We start from the raw sequence: 17,512 nt of genomic DNA, 5'->3' as shown, positions 1-17,512 counted from the left end.
ATTTTTTTCTACACTTTTAGGTGTATTTTGTGCAAGAAATTGCAATAAAATAGTCTGCCTAAGAAAAATTGAATTTTTTTGAAAATTTTTTTTTGACGAAAATCGCTTTAATGGTCATAAAATTGGTGTTCCTCTACTCGGATCGGGCTGTCAATTTTTTTTTACACTTTTAGGTGTATTTTGTGCAAGAAATTGCAATAAAATAATCTGCCTAAGAAAAATTGAATTTTTTTGAAAATTTTTTTTTGACGAAAATCGCTTTAATGGTCATAAAATTGGTGTTCCTCTACTTGGATCGGGCTGTCAATTTTTTTCTACACTTTTAGGTGTATTTTGTGCAAGAAATTGCAATAAAATAGTCTGCCTAAGAAAAATTGAATTTTTTTGAAAATTTTTTTTTGACGAAAATCGCTTTAATGGTCATAAAATTGGTGTTCCTCTACTCGGATCGGGCTGTCAATTTTTTTTTACACTTTTAGGTGTATTTTGTGCAAGAAATTGCAATAAAATAGTCTGCCTAAGAAAAATTGAATTTTTTTGAAAATTTTTTTGACGAAAATCGCTTTAATGGTCATAAAATTGGTGTTCCTCTACTCGGATCGGGCTGTCAATTTTTTTCTACACTTTTAGGTGTATTTTGTGCAAGAAATTGCAATAAAATAGTCTGCCTAAGAAAAATTGAATTTTTTTGAAAATTATTTTTTGATGAAATTCTCTTTAATGGTCATAAAATTGGTGTTCCTCTACTCGGATCGGGCTGTCAATTTTTTTCTACACTTTTAGGTGTATTTTGTGCAAGAAATTGCAATAAAATAGTCTGCCTAAGAAAAATTGAATTTTTTTGAAAATTATTTTTTGACGAAAATCGCTTTAATGGTCATAAAATTGGTGTTCCTCTACTCGGATGGGGCTGTCAATTTTTTTCTACACTTTTAGGTGTATTTTGTGCAAGAAATTGCAATAAAATAGTCTGCCTAAGAAAAATTGAATTTTTTTGAAAATTATTTTTTGACGAAAATCGCTTTAATGGTCATAAAATTGGTGTTCCTCTACTCGGATCGGGCTGTCAATTTTTTTCTACACTTTTAGGTGTATTTTGTGCAAGAAATTGCAATAAAATAGTCTGCCTAAGAAAAATTGAATTTTTTTGAAAATTTTTTTGACGAAAATCGCTTTAATGGTCATAAAATTGGTGTTCCTCTACTCGGATCGGGCTGTCAATTTTTTTCTACACTTTTAGGTGTATTTTGTGCAAGAAATTGCAATAAAATAGTCTGCCTAAGAAAAATTGAATTTTTTTGAAAATTATTTTTTGACGAAAATCGCTTTAATGGTCATAAAATTGGTGTTCCTCTACTCGGATCGGGCTGTCAATTTTTTTCTACACTTTTAGGTGTATTTTGTGCAAGAAATTGCAATAAAATAGTCTGCCTAAGAAAAATTGAATTTTTTTGAAAATTATTTTTTGACGAAAATCGCTTTAATGGTCATAAAATTGGTGTTCCTCTACTCGGATGGGGCTGTCAATTTTTTTCTACACTTTTAGGTGTATTTTGTGCAAGAAATTGCAATAAAATAGTCTGCCTAAGAAAAATTGAATTTTTTTGAAAATTTTTTTTTGACGAAAATCGCTTTAATGGTCATAAAATTGGTGTTCCTCTACTCGGATCGGGCTGTCAATTTTTTTTTACACTTTTAGGTGTATTTTGTGCAAGAAATTGCAATAAAATAGTCTGCCTAAGAAAAATTGAATTTTTTTGAAAATTTTTTTGACGAAAATCGCTTTAATGGTCATAAAATTGGTGTTCCTCTACTCGGATCGGGCTGTCAATTTTTTTCTACACTTTTAGGTGTATTTTGTGCAAGAAATTGCAATAAAATAGTCTGCCTAAGAAAAATTGAATTTTTTTGAAAATTATTTTTTGACGAAAATCGCTTTAATGGTCATAAAATTGGTGTTCCTCTACTCGGATGGGGCTGTCAATTTTTTTCTACACTTTTAGGTGTATTTTGTGCAAGAAATTGCAATAAAATAGTCTGCCTAAGAAAAATTGAATTTTTTTGATAAATTTTTTTTGACGAAAATCACTTTAATGGTCATAAAATTGGTGTTCCTCTACTCGGATCGGGCTGTCAATTTTTTTTTACACTTATAGGTGTATTTTGTGCAAGAAATTGCAATAAAATAGTCTGCCTAAGAAAAATTGAATTTTTTTGAAAATTTTTTTTTGACGAAAATCGCGTTAATTGTCATAAAATTTGTGTTCCTCTACTCGGATCGGGCTGTCAATTTTTTTCTACACTTTTAGGTGTATTTTGAGCAAGAAATTGCAATAAAATAGTCTGCCTAAGAAAAATTGAATTTTTTTGAAAATTTTTTTGACGAAAATCGCTTTAATGGTCATAAAATTGGTGTTCCTCTACTCGGATCGGGCTGTCAATTTTTTTCTACACTTTTAGGTGTATTTTGTGCAAGAAATTGCAATAAAATAGTCTGCCTAAGAAAAATTGAATTTTTTTGAAAATTATTTTTTGACGAAAATCGCTTTAATGGTCATAAAATTGGTGTTCCTCTACTCGGATCGGGCTGTCAATTTTTTTCTACACTTTTAGGTGTATTTTGTGCAAGAAATTGCAATAAAATAGTCTGCCTAAGAAAAATTGAATTTTTTTGAAAATTATTTTTTGACGAAAATCGCTTTAATGGTCATAAAATTGGTGTTCCTCTACTCGGATGGGGCTGTCAATTTTTTTCTACACTTTTAGGTGTATTTTGTGCAAGAAATTGCAATAAAATAGTCTGCCTAAGAAAAATTGAATTTTTTTGAAAATTTTTTTTTGACGAAAATCGCTTTAATGGTCATAAAATTGGTGTTCCTCTACTCGGATCGGGCTGTCAATTTTTTTTTACACTTTTAGGTGTATTTTGTGCAAGAAATTGCAATAAAATAGTCTGCCTAAGAAAAATTGAATTTTTTTGAAAATTTTTTTGGACGAAAATCGCTTTAATGGTCATAAAATTGGTGTTCCTCTACTCGGATCGGGCTGTCAATTTTTTTCTACACTTTTAGGTGTATTTTGTACAAGAAATTGCAATAAAATAGTCTGCCTAAGAAAAATTGAATTTTTTTGAAAATTTTTTTTTGACGAAAATCGCTTTAATGGTCATAAAATTGGTGTTACTCTACTCGGATCGAACTGTCAATTTTTTTCTACACTTTTAGGTGTATTTTGTGCAAAAAATTGCAATAAAATAGTCTGCCTAAGAAAAATTGAATTTTTTTGAAAATTTTTTTTTGACGAAAATCGCTTTAATGGTCATAAAATTTGTGTTCCTCTACTCGGATCAGGCTGTCAATTTTTTTCTACACTTTTAGGTGTATTTTGTGCAAGAAATTGCAATAAAATAGTCTGCCTAAGAAAAATTGAATTTTTTTGAAAATTTTTTTGGACGAAAATCGCTTTAATGGTCATAAAATTGGTGTTCCTCTACTCGGATTGGGCTGTCATTTTTTTTCTACACTTTTAGGTGTATTTTGTGCAAGAAATTGCAATAAAATAGTCTGCCTAAGAAAAATTGAATTTTTTTGAAAATTTTTTTTTGACGAAAATCGCTTTAATGGTCATAAAATTGGTGTTGCTCTACTCGGATCGGGCTGTTAATTTTTTTCTACACTTTTAGGTGTATTTTGTGCAAGCAATTGCAATAAAATAGTCTGCCTAAGAAAGATTGAATTTTTTTGATAAATTTTTTTTGACGAAAATCGCTTTAATGGTCATAAAATTGGTGTTCCTCTACTCGGATCGGGCTGTCAATTTTTTTCTACACTTTTAGGTGTATTTTGTGCAAGAAATTGCAATAAAATAGTCTGCCTAAGAAAATTGAATTTTTTTGAAAATTTTTTTTTGACGAAAATCGCTTTAATGGTCATAAAATTGGTGTTCCTCTACTCGGATCGGGCTGTCAATTTTTTTCTACACTTTTAGGTGTATTTTGTGCAAGAAATTGCAATAAAATAGTCTGCCTAAGAAAAATTGAATTTTTTTTTAAATTTTTTTTTGACGAAAATCGCTTTAATGGTCATAAAATTGGTGTTCCTCTACTCGGATCGGGCTGTCAATTTTTTTCTACACTTTTAGGTGTATTTTGTACAAGAAATTGGAATAAAATAGTCTGCCTAAGAAAAATTGAATTTTTTTGAAAATTTTTTTTTGACGAAAATCGCTTTAATGGTCATAAAATTGGTGTTACTCTACTCGGATCGAACTGTCAATTTTTTTCTACACTTTTAGGTGTATTTTATGCAAGAAATTGCAATAAAATAGTCTGCCTAAGAAAAATTGAATTTTTTTGAAAATTTTTTTTTGACGAAAATCGCTTTAATGGTCATAAAATTGGTGTTGCTCTACTCGGATCGGGCTGTCAATTTTTTTCTACACTTTTAGGTGTATTTTGTGCAAGAAATTGCAATAAAATAGTCTGCCTAAGAAAAATTGAATTTTTTTGAAAATTTTTTTTTGACGAAAATCGCTTTAATGGTCATAAAATTGGTGTTCCTCTACTCGGATCGGGCTGTCAATTTTTTTCTACACTTTTAGGTGTATTTTGAGCAAGAAATTGCAATAAAATAGTCTGCCTAAGAAAAATTGAATTTTTTAAAAAATTTTTTTTTGACGAAAATCGCTTTAATGGTCATAAAATTGGTGTTCCTCTACTCGGATCGGGCTGTCAATTTTTTTCTACACTTTTAGGTGTATTTTGTGCAAGAAATTGCAATAAAATAGTCTGCCTAAGAAAAATTAAATTTTTTTGAAAATTTTTTTTTGACGAAAATCGCTTTAATGGTCATAAAATTGGTGTTCCTCTACTCGGATCGGGCTGTCAATTTTTTTCTACACTTTTAGGTGTATTTTGTGCAAGAAATTGCAGTAAAATAGTCTGCCTAAGAAAAATTGAATTTTTTTGAAAATTTTTTTTTGACGAAAATCGCTTTAATGGTCATAAAATTGGTGTTCCTCTACTCGGATTGGGCTGTCATTTTTTTTCTACACTTTTAGGTGTATTTTGTGCAAGAAATTGCAATAAAATAGTCTGCCTAAGAAAAATTGAATTTCTTTGAAAATTTTTTTTTGACGAAAATCGCTTTAATGGTCATAAAATTGGTGTTCCTCTACTCGGATCGGGCTGTCAATTTTTTTCTACACTTTTAGGTGTATTTTGTGCAAGAAATTGCAATAAAATAGTCTGCCTAAGAAAAATTGAATTTTTTTGAAAATTTTTTTTTGACGAAAATCGCTTTAATGGTCATAAAATTGGTGTTACTCTACTCGGATCGAACTATCAATTTTTTTCTACACTTTTAGGTGTATTTTGTGCAAGAAATTGCAATAAAATAGTCTGCCTAAGAAAAATTGAATTTTTTTATAAATTTTTTTTTGACGAAAATCGCTTTAATGGTCATAAAATTGGTGTTCCTCTACTCGGATCGGGCTGTCAATTTTTTCTACACTTTTAGGTGTATTTTGTGCAAGAAATTGCAATAAAATAGTCTGCCTAAGAAAAATTGAATTTTTTTGAAAATTTTTTTTTGACGAAAATCGCTTTAATGGTCATAAAATTGGTGTTCCTCTACTCGGATCGGGCTGTCAATTTTTTTCTACACTTTTAGGTGTATTTTGTGCAAGAAATTGCAATAAAATAGTCTGCCTAAGAAAAATTGAATTTTTTTGAAAATTTTTTTTTGACGAAAATCGCTTTAATGGTCATAAAATTGGTGTTCCTCTACTCGGATCGGGCTGTCAATTTTTTTCTACACTTTTAGGTGTATTTTGTGCAAGAAATTGCAATAAAATAGTCTGCCTAAGAAAAATTGAATTTTTTTGAAAATTTTTTTTTGACGAAAATCGCTTTAATGGTCATAAAATTGGTGTTCCTCTACTCAGATCGGGCTGTCAATTTTTTTCTACACTTTTAGGTGTATTTTGTACAAGAAATTGCAATAAAATAGTCTGCCTAAGAAAAATTGAATTTTTTTGAAAATTTTTTTTTGACGAAAATCGCTTTAATGGTCATAAAATTGGTGTTACTCTACTCGGATCGAACTGTCAATTTTTTTCTACACTTTTAGGTGTATTTTGTGCAAGAAATTGCAATAAAATAGTCTGCCTAAGAAAAATTGAATTTTTTTGAAAATTTTTTTTTGACGAAAATCGCTTTAATGGTCATAAAATTGGTGTTCCTCTACTCGGATCGGGCTGTCAATTTTTTTCTACACTTTTAGGTGTATTTTGTGCAAGAAATTGCAATAAAATAGTCTGCCTAAGAAAAATTAAATTTTTTTGAAAATTTTTTTTTGACGAAAATCGCTTTAATGGTCATAAAATTGGTGTTCCTCTACTCGGATCGGGCTGTCAATTTTTTTCTACACTTTTAGGTGTATTTTGTGCAAGAAATTGCAGTAAAATAGTCTGCCTAAGAAAAATTGAATTTTTTTGAAAATTTTTTTTTGACGAAAATCGCTTTAATGGTCATAAAATTGGTGTTCCTCTACTCGGATTGGGCTGTCATTTTTTTTCTACACTTTTAGGTGTATTTTGTGCAAGAAATTGCAATAAAATAGTCTGCCTAAGAAAAATTGAATTTTTTTGAAAATTTTTTTTTGACGAAAATCGCTTTAATGGTCATAAAATTGGTGTTCCTCTACTCGGATCGGGCTGTCAATTTTTTTCTACACTTTTAGGTGTATTTTGAGCAAGAAATTGCAATAAAATAGTCTGCCTAAGAAAAATTGAATTTTTTAAAAAATTTTTTTTTGACGAAAATCGCTTTAATGGTCATAAAATTGGTGTTCCTCTACTCGGATCGGGCTGTCAATTTTTTTCTACACTTTTAGGTGTATTTTGTGCAAGAAATTGCAATAAAATAGTCTGCCTAAGAAAAATTAAATTTTTTTGAAAATTTTTTTTTGACGAAAATCGCTTTAATGGTCATAAAATTGGTGTTCCTCTACTCGGATCGGGCTGTCAATTTTTTTCTACACTTTTAGGTGTATTTTGTGCAAGAAATTGCAGTAAAATAGTCTGCCTAAGAAAAATTGAATTTTTTTGAAAATTTTTTTTTGACGAAAATCGCTTTAATGGTCATAAAATTGGTGTTCCTCTACTCGGATTGGGCTGTCATTTTTTTTCTACACTTTTAGGTGTATTTTGTGCAAGAAATTGCAATAAAATAGTCTGCCTAAGAAAAATTGAATTTTTTTGAAAATTTTTTTTTGACGAAAATCGCTTTAATGGTCATAAAATTGGTGTTCCTCTACTCGGATCGGGCTGTCAATTTTTTTCTACACTTTTAGGTGTATTTTGTGCAAGAAATTGCAATAAAATAGTCTGCCTAAGAAAAATTGAATTTTTTTGAAAATTTTTTTTTGACGAAAATCGCTTTAATGGTCATAAAATTGGTGTTACTCTACTCGGATCGAACTATCAATTTTTTTCTACACTTTTAGGTGTATTTTGTGCAAGAAATTGCAATAAAATAGTCTGCCTAAGAAAAATTGAATTTTTTTATAAATTTTTTTTTGACGAAAATCGCTTTAATGGTCATAAAATTGGTGTTCCTCTACTCGGATCGGGCTGTCAATTTTTTCTACACTTTTAGGTGTATTTTGTGCAAGAAATTGCAATAAAATAGTCTGCCTAAGAAAAATTGAATTTTTTTGAAAATTTTTTTGGACGAAAATCGCTTTAATGGTCATAAAATTGGTGTTACTCTACTCGGATCGAACTGTCAATTTTTTTCTACACTTTTAGGTGTATTTTGTGCAAGAAATTGCAATAAAATAGTCTGCCTAAGAAAAATTGAATTTTTTTGAAAATTTTTTTTTGACGAAAATCGCTTTAATGGTCATAAAATTGGTGTTCCTCTACTCGGATCGGGCTGTCAATTTTTTTCTACACTTTTAGGTGTATTTTGTGCAAGAAATTGCAATAAAATAGTCTGCCTAAGAAAAATTGAATTTTTTTGAAAATTTTTTTTGACGAAAATCGCTTTAATGGTCATAAAATTGGTGTTCCTCTACTCGGATCGGGCTGTCAATTTTTTTCTACACTTTTAGGTGTATTTTGAGCAAGAAATTGCAATAAAATAGTCTGCCTAAGAAAAATTGAATTTTTTTTTAAATTTTTTTTTGACGAAAATCGCTTTAATGGTCATAAAATTGGTGTTACTCTACTCGGATCGAACTATCAATTTTTTTCTACACTTTTAGGTGTATTTTGTGCAAGAAATTGCAATAAAATAGTCTGCCTAAGAAAAATTGAATTTTTTTGAAAATTTTTTTTTGACGAAAATCGCTTTAATGGTCATAAAATTGGTGTTCCTCTACTCGGATCGGGCTGTCAATTTTTTTCTACACTTTTAGGTGTATTTTGTACAAGAAATTGCAATAAAATAGTCTGCCTAAGAAAAATTGAATTTTTTTGAAAATTATTTTTTGATGAAAATCGCTTTAATGGTCATAAAATTGGTGTTCCTCTACTCGGATCGGGCTGTTAATTTTTTTCTACACTTTTAGGTGTATTTTGTGAAAGAAATTGCAATAAAATAGTCTGCCTAAGAAAAATTGAATTTTTTTGAAAATTTTTTTTTTCGAAAAACGACTTTAAGGTCAAAATATGTGTCTTCCTCTACTCGGATCGGGATGTCAATTTTTTTCTACACTTTTAGGTGTATTTTGTCGAATAATATCATGTTTGTCATCCCTAAATTTATGTCCTTTCTGGTCATTCAACCAAAGTGCACAGGAATGAAATAAGCAATTTCCATCTTACCTGTATTATTCTTGATGTCCTTCTTTACATTTCCTGAGTCCGTCTTACTGGTAGCTCCATCTTCATTTGCAATAGAACGTTCTTTTTTTTTCGTTTGAAATAGCAAAGTCAAATTTTGCCTGAATTCCTCTTTGCATTCTACAGCGTACCGAACAACCCTCTGCATATCAGCCGTTGACTGTACTTTAGCCTCCTTTGATATCTTAAATATTCAAGATTCAAACCAAATAGTGAATGTTATGAACGTAAGCAGACTTTTTAGAAGGAATCATAGCAACATATAAATAGACGCAAAATCTTCAATAATTGAGGCCATCTAAAAAGTATGTGATGTTTTAGGGAAAGGGGGGGGTGGGGTCAGCAAAATATTACACTACATGTTAATCGTAATTGGAAATTTAATTTCATGTTTACATATGGGTAAATCTCTCGAATAGGACAAATGCTGAATTAAGAAAAAAAAATTCAAAATTAGTGTTATGGCTATAACTATGTGAAAAGAAGGATTTAAATAAGTCTCTAAAATACGTTGTTACGATCTTTATAGACATTATTGTTTAATATTTTGTCGCCGATACAGTGACCGAATTCGTTTAAATCTTGTTACTCGATTCAATTTACTTGAAAATGCACGGAAAAAACAAACTAACTATTTTAGCACCAAACTGCTTTATCATTTATTAGTATGAACCTTCCTAATCAAAAATTTACTAATGGCGCAGTACTGACAAGTGTTGGCGCAGTACTGGCACCCAGTATTGGCGGCAGAGTTTGCGTAACTTTAGGATGATAACATTTTACCAGTATTGGCTGCCAGAGTTGGCACCAGTATTGGTAACCACTACTGGTTCAGTACTGGCTGAGTACTGGGAGTTTTGTAATTTATTGTATACGAAAAGAAAGCTTTAACTGTAACAGAGATAAGTTTCACTGCAATAGTGAAATCTCTGCTCCAGGTAATACTTTTTTTTTTAGGAAAAAGTGTGTGAAATTTTTAGTAACCCAACACAAATTTAATATTAATTAAATTAGTCAACTCACTAATTAATATTTTATTATTTATAAAATCGAAAACACCAAGAATTTTTATTCCTTATTAAGTATAATATATATTGCACATTATTATTTTAAAAAATCAAAAAATAAATATAAAAATATGTTTATTATAAAACCAAAGTTTTTATAATATATATAAACAGTTCAGTAAAAATAAAAATGTTTATAAAATAATTAAAATGTATATAATTATACAATTAGCTATTTAATTATTTTATTATTCACTTTAATTATTTGCATCAAAATAAATTTTTAAAATACTTTTTTAAGAATATAAAAATTGTTTTTTAATTTTTAACAAAGAAAATTTTAAAAAATTTTTATTTTAAAAATTATTAATTTTTTAATAAACAATTTTATTTATTTTTAGTTTGATTGTTTTAAAATTTTTTTGGTTTATTGCATATCTGAAAACAATAAAAAAAAAATCGCAACATGTTTTGGAATTTGATTCAGGAAACTTTTAGTTTAAATAATTTTACCCACAAAAAAGCAAAATAAAATATCTTTTAATTTTCAAAAATAAAAATAAAAGTGAACAAATTTTTATAAACCAAATATTTAAACAAAAAGATTCATCAGATTCACTCTAGAACTTTTTGTAAAGTAGTATTAATCAAAAAGAAAATCTATTTGAGCCAGTACTGACTCAATATCGGCTCAGTACTGGTTTGCCAGTACTGCACCAGTACTGATACAATGAAAATACCAGTACTGGTTCAGTACAGACTGCCAAGTGTCGGCAGCCAATAATGAACCAGTACTGCGCCAGTAGTCAACTCTGGTATAATACTGAAATTTTTGGTTGGGTTATTTGGCGGACATGAAACGTTCTAAGAACGTCCTTAAAACGTTTTTAGAACGAACATGGTTTTTTGCCCACAGGGTACCTATTAAAGTATGAAATAATGCTTTTTTAGTTTAAAGTAAGTCCATACTAAATAAGTATAATGGTTATACTCTTATAGCAATAGTGAAGTACTTTAAAAGCATAAAATTGATGCTCGCGAAGTACGACATATAGTCTACATAAAATAGCAAGAGTTTCTTCCTTTTTGGTGGATAAATTCTTGCAACCTGCGTTTTGTCCACGCCTCCCTCCCTTTCCAACCATCGATATATCGATATAGGCCAAAACGCAGGTTGCAAGAATTTATCCACCAAAAAGGAAGAAGCTCTTGCTATTTTAGGTAGACTATATGTCGTACTTCGCGGGCATCAATTTTATGCTTTTAGAGTACTTCACTATTACTATAAGAGTATAACCATTATACTTATTTAGTATGGACTTACTTTAAACTAAAAAAGCATTATTTCATACTTTAATAGGTAAACAAAATTATATACTAATAAAGGATAAAGCAGTTTGGTGTTAAAATAGTTAGTTTGTTTTTTCCGTGTGGTTAGTCGGGGGTTTTTGGAGTAGCTGATTACGAATCTGGAATCAGTTTTAAAAAAATTCAAAATGTCGGACGACTATCTTTTAAATCTATTTAATTGTCTTCAAAATCTTTAATTAGGAGGTTTCGAGGTCAGTGAAACAAATCTGAAAGTAACCCGAGTAACCATTTTAAAGTAAATTGGTTGGATTTTGCTTCCTCGTAGGAAGCTTTATAGTGATGACAATCTTCGAACTTCCTAAAATCAATTATTTTAATAAATTTTTAACTAATATAGTTATATTTCGACATGAAAAACAAATGTCCGGGTGTATGTCTGTGTGGATGTGTGTGTATGGCACCGCTTCTTGTGTACAAATTATCTCACAAATGTTGACGGATCGCCCTGAAATTTTGCATACTAATTCTACTTACTAATACCAAAAATCGGACACAAGGATTTCCAAAAATATCCACACAATTTTTTTTTGGGACCATTTTTTCAAAAAGTCAAAAATACATTTTTTAATAAAAAAGCTTTTTATTATAAAAATTTCACTTTGTTAATTTTAAAAAGTATTCTTTGCGTTAAAACGAATTTTTTAACCTATATTAAGTTCATATTTTACCTAAATTTATAGATGAAATCATTATTTTTATTTTTTCAAAAAAATTAAATTTTTTGTTTTTGTTAAAAAATTTTTTTCTTTTTTCTTAAGAAAAGTTTTCAAAAATTTTACGCCTTAAGAAAAATTTAGGAAAAATTTAAGAATTAATAAAAACTTCTTCAGGAAATGCAAAATCGAAATTGAAATAAATTAAGGCCATGTGGGAAATACCCACGTGACCTCCATGCAAAAAATATGGTATCGTATTACCAAGGTTTCTCTAAAATGGTAAAGAATTTTTGGTTGAAATTTCTAAAATATGATAGAGAATAGCATTCAGAATGGCGCTGTTCTCGGTTTGAAGCAATATTTTGCGTTTAAGTATTAAAAATAAAAGTTTGAAAATTCCCATTTTTGAACGAAAGTTGAAGTCAACATGGCGGGGGTACACACAGACGTTGCGTGAATGTATTAGTGGTCCAGGAACTACACAGAAAAAAATTTTCTGTAGAATTTACAGAAACTCTTGCGCCATCTACTGATGTTTCTCCAAATAGAGAAATATGTTGAATCATTGGCATTAAAATCTGTTAATTCTACAAGTTTGAGCTACAGTTCTTAAAAACTGTTGAGTGACCAAATTATGTATACTATATGGGGATAATATATATTTGGTAGAGTATTTCTTATAGGTTATATTCTCCTCCGAATACATTAAATTCGCGGAACATTATTGTATAAATTAGTATAACTTCTATGTAAATAAATTCATCCTTCAATAATTTTCTAACAAAAAAAATGAGGAGCAAGTTTTCAAAACTTATGATAAATCCATTTTTTCTTATGTCGAGAAATTGAAACAAACGACGTTTCTCACTTAATCACTACAGTTAATTTTAAAATAAAAAATTTCTAATAATTTATTTCTATAATAATGTTTATATACTTAAGACGTTTCCTTTTTAATTGAACTTTCTTGCCGACACTATGATAATAATAAAAACACTAAATTCGCCTTAACCTCTCGCACTCAATCGTACTCAGCCTTAGTCGAATCACTGCATTGTTTTCGCGCATGCGTTAAATCCTTGCAGAAAATATCTGTAGAATTAACAGATTTAGGAACATGTAAAATCTCTAAATCGACGTTAAAGAATTACCAGAAAATTTTTTTCCGTGTAGCGCCAATTCGAGTTAGTGGCCGCTCAAAGAAATAACAAAAACCTATTAATTCCACTATTAATTACTTTTTTAAATTATTTCGCATTCAATTACAGTAAATAAGTAGAACGGCCCAATTCCTTCAACCCTTTTTTATCATTCCTCAAAATTTCAACCAGAAATTTCTTCTCATTTCCGAGAATACTTGGAACTATCAAAAAGTGTCTTTGTCTCACATGGCCTTAATATATTTTCTGCGATGTCCACCCCTCCTTGTTTAAAATTGTCGTCCGCCATTTTAAAATTTTAAAAACGGACTTTAGATTCGTAATCAACGACCCCAAAACCCCCCGATTAACCATTTTCAAGTAAATTGGATGAATTTTTAAAATTGTCGACCGCCATATTGGATTCGCCATTTTGAATTTTTGAAAACGGACTTCAAATTCATAATCAGCAGACGAAAATGTTGAAGGAATAATTTTTTTGAACATTATTATTCGACAATATTGCATGTTCTTTTTCTGACATGACCCCCTGTATTTCCGATAAGGCGCATATGCTCATCTTGAAATTTTGCAGGGATTATTGGGTCATCATATGTTACCATTTGGCATAAAGAAAGTTTCAAAATTCGAGGTACCAAAAAGGGGCATTTTCTACATGGGGGGGGGGCTTTTCTGTAAATAACCGATGGATGTGACTAGCGGTCACGGAGGGGAGTTTTCTTAGCCAAAATTTATAGATTCTAATATAAAAATAGTAAATTTTATAAAAAAAAGTAATAGTAGTAATATTATTAATTTTTGTGTCGGCGATAACACTGCGAAACTGAAAATCTTTCTGACACTTATTGTTTTCAATTCTTTCATGGTGTTGTGTGCTGACCAAAACAATATCGTCACTATAAACACTTTTAAATTCTTCATTTCTCTATTATCATGTGGGTAAGTCCACGTCAGAAATATCAGAATCTGCAAGTGGTTCTTCGATTTTAATGATACTTGGTAAAATTATAGCTTTATATAAGAGCAATGTGTAAGTAAAAGGAATTTTTAAAATATCTAAAATTGTAGGAGTTATATTACTTTTAATTTTGATACTGCATTTTTTTCTTTCCTTTATATCTGGGTCAATTTTCAACCGATTTTGATGAATCAAAAACGATTTTTTTCAGAAAATTACGTATTTTCAGAAAATTTTAAAATAAAAATAAAATTTTGTTATTTAAATAGAAAAAAGTAAAAAAAAAAATTTCTTTTAGATTTTTTTTCAATTTCGACCTCTTTTTTTAATTTTTAATTTTTTAATAATATTCCTTTTTATTTTATCTTTAATTTAAAAAAAAATTCATCCTGGAGATTTTTTTAGATCTCGTGATATCGTTCTTTAAGTATTATAAGTCTTCATCAATTTGAAAACCGCAGGACTTGCTTCTATCATTACTTTCATTTGTTTGTTGAATTTTTGTATGGTTATGAATAACTATTTGTTTTAGAATCCTCTAAAAGAAAGCGCTAAAAACTTCAGCTACAATTTCAGGTTGCATTGTTAAGGTTTCATTACAATTTATTTTAAATTATAAATATTACAAAAAATAAAAACTTTGCTTCAAATCTACTAATAAAATATTGATTTGCTTGAATTTTCACTTGTTTTAGTCAAGTAATTTAAAAATAAAAACATTATTACGCGAAATTTTCTAGTTTTTAACAATAATATTATAAAACAAATTAAAGTAGAAACACAAGTCTGGATCCTAGTTTTCTTGAGATGCGGATATTTAAAGAACAATATCACGAGATCTAAAAAAGTCTCCAGGATGAATTTTTTTTTTAAATTAAAGATAAAATAAAAAGGAATATTATTAAAAAATTAAAAATTAAAAAAAGAGGTCGAAATTGAAAAAAAAATCTAAAAGAAATTTTTTTTTTTACTTTTTTCTATTTAAATAACAAAATTTTATTTTTATTTTAAAATTTTCTGAAAATACGTAATTTTCTGAAAATACGTAATTTTCTGAAAAAAATCGTTTTTGATTCATCAAAATCGGTTGAAAATTGACCGAGATATAAAGGAAAGAAAAAAATGCAGTATCAAAATTAAAAGTAATATAACTCCTACAATTTTAGATATTTTAAAAATTCCTTTTACTTACACATTGCTCTTATATAAAGCTATAATTTTACCAAGTATCATTAAAATCGAAGAACCACTTGCAGATTCTGATATTTCTGACGTGGACTTACCCATGTTTATTTTCATATACACTAGAGTCTCCGAAGAGAGGACAGAAAGAGTCTTGGACCTCTCTACGGAATTCGTCCTTGACGCCGAAAATTGTAAACACTCCAGGGCCGTATATCGTATCACAGAGATGTGTTTTTTTAACAGAATACATTCTGTTACGTTTGTAAAACACTACGCGAGAAAGGTACACTAAAAACAAACGCTCCTGAGTTCACGTTCCTCTTTCTGATCCCGCCCATCTCTTCCCCCCTCACTCCTTACCGCGCCGCGTCACTACTTAGTCCTCTCTTCAGAAGTCCTCTCTTGGGAGACTCCAGTGTATTCATTATATTTGTGACTATAGTCACGGAGGGGAGTTTACTTCGCGAACAAAACTGATTTAATTTTAGGAAAAAATATTTTACAAATATTCTGTTTTACGCTTTATAAATCGATTACAAAAAATGTAATTAGTAATGTTACTAGACAAAAGATGTTTTCATATTGCAGTATGAATGCAATAATTCTTCTTTAAATAAAACTTACTTCGCGAACGGTAACGGAGGGGAGTTTTTACACTATATAAAAATGATGATATTCAATTATTTGAAATTTTCAATTTCTTATTTATGAAATCTAATTAACCCCTTCGCAGTCTAGTAGAAAAATCGTTTGTGGGCCCAAAACGGTACCTTAGTATACACATTGACACTAAATTCTAATTATGTTTAGTAATTTTTTTCTAATGTGGACATATATGTCCAAAATAACAAAGGTGGCACAACTTTTTTTGGACATAATATGGGCCATCGACAGTCAGGGGGTTAAATCCTGTTGACTTTTTGTCATTTGTCCTTTTTATGAGAATGACCCATATATATTAATAAATTAGTTTAGTTAATTAAGACTGAAAAAAACTTATTAGGATATATTTCAAAAATAATTATAACACATAAATTTTGTAGAGTAAGGATTTTCCCTTCCGGAATGTTTAATAAAAAGTTGAGAAAAATTCGATCCTTGGAAGGAATAAAATAACATAAAAATTGTATGTTATTAATATTGTTTATTGTCACAAAACAAGAAACGACGTTTCGATGACTTGGTTCGTCATCATCTTCATCAGGTTAAATCTAATGAAAATATTTATAATTTTATAAAATATTTTATACATAAATTTTTTTAATACTAATTAATGATCATAATTTATTTGTGTATTATTTTTTTTTTATTTTACTTAAGTTTGAAAATAATTTTTAATTTATTATTCTTATTATTCAAAATTTTATTATCGATTTATGGAAATAAATTTATTATAAAAACTAAAAAACTTGATTTATTTATTTACATCAACACTAACATACGCGAATTCATTTTTTTTTTTAAATTTATATAGTTTTTCTTTGATATAAAAGTAAAAAATATAAAAAAAAGAAATCGAGGGAAAATTGAAAATATTAAATATTTAATCAATACCTATTAAATAAATGATAAACAATACCTGCGAATAAAGTTCTGAAGTGATAACCACTTCCTCCAATGAAGTATATTTCTCGATAATAATTTTTTCAGCGGCTTTTAAAATTTTCTTTTTCGACATCTTCGGTCACTGACAATAGTCAGTGACTAAAGCACAAACAACTAACACAAACACAGTGCACAAAAAACCAAACTAAAAAAAAAAATAATGAATAAAAATAATATAATAAAAGCAAAAAAAAAATAAAAGAAATAATATAAGAATCGGTTTGATTATTATCAACACAAAATTCTTTAAGCGAATGCGGGGAGATTAAAGCACGACACGTTGCTTTCTCTTCAAGGTCACATTTCTTTCACCTCAACCACGCGGTCTCACTCTTCACTCATACGCATTATTTTTCAAATTAGAAATATCAAATCAAAATATTTTCACACTTTCCATGCATTAGAAAGATTTATAAATAATTATATAATTATAAAAATAAATTACAATTTTTTTAATAAGGGTAATATTCTATTGAAATTTCAAGTATTTCTAGAACAACATATGTATATATATATATATATTTATATATATATATTAATAAATTAGTTCATTTGATTATATGTATTGAAAAATATTTATTAGGTGTTATTTTAAAAATTATTTTAACACTTAAAATATTTTATATGTTTGATTTATAAACAATATTTCATGAATATTAGTCATAGAAAAGATTCTTGATCAGTTAAAAGCTCCCATAATCTTTTTTTTTATTTTTTTTTAAA

The 17,512-nt window shown here is 28.7% G+C and overlaps 1 protein-coding gene and 1 long non-coding RNA gene across 9 annotated transcripts; one reads left to right on the top strand and one right to left on the bottom strand.

Annotated features, from left to right (window-relative positions):
- Positions 1-6: 6 nt before the first annotated feature.
- LOC127280958 (uncharacterized) lies at positions 7-8,222 on the top strand. Of its 8 annotated transcripts, XR_007842902.1 has the most exons (8): positions 7-1,699; positions 3,988-4,140; positions 4,447-4,599; positions 4,753-4,905; positions 5,365-5,975; positions 6,129-6,281; positions 6,588-7,046; positions 7,506-8,222. It is a non-coding gene; the product is annotated as an uncharacterized LOC127280958 (long non-coding RNA). The 8 variants fall into 8 exon arrangements; XR_007842908.1 differs by lacking the exons at positions 3,988-4,140; positions 4,447-4,599; positions 4,753-4,905; positions 6,588-7,046 and adding an exon at positions 3,225-3,835 and having other exon boundaries at positions 7-1,393; positions 5,517-5,975; positions 6,129-6,434; XR_007842903.1 differs by lacking the exons at positions 3,988-4,140; positions 4,447-4,599; positions 6,588-7,046 and having other exon boundaries at positions 6,129-6,434.
- A 607-nt stretch (positions 8,223-8,829) lies between these two features.
- LOC127280955 (uncharacterized) lies at positions 8,830-17,141 on the bottom strand (the record flags this gene model as incomplete). Its single annotated transcript, XM_051304387.1, is given in 2 exon segments — positions 8,830-9,031; positions 16,764-17,141. Coding segments are annotated over 2 exon segments (301 nt in total), but the record flags the coding sequence as incomplete, so codon positions are not given.
- Positions 17,142-17,512: the final 371 nt, after the last annotated feature.

This window comes from Leptopilina boulardi, unplaced genomic scaffold (assembly GCF_019393585.1).
Source record: "Leptopilina boulardi isolate dan_hultmark-lab unplaced genomic scaffold, ZJU_Lbou_2.1 LbouV2_259, whole genome shotgun sequence".
Lineage (NCBI taxonomy): Eukaryota > Metazoa > Arthropoda > Insecta > Hymenoptera > Figitidae > Leptopilina > Leptopilina boulardi.
This window is presented reverse-complemented; position numbering and strand designations above follow the sequence as displayed.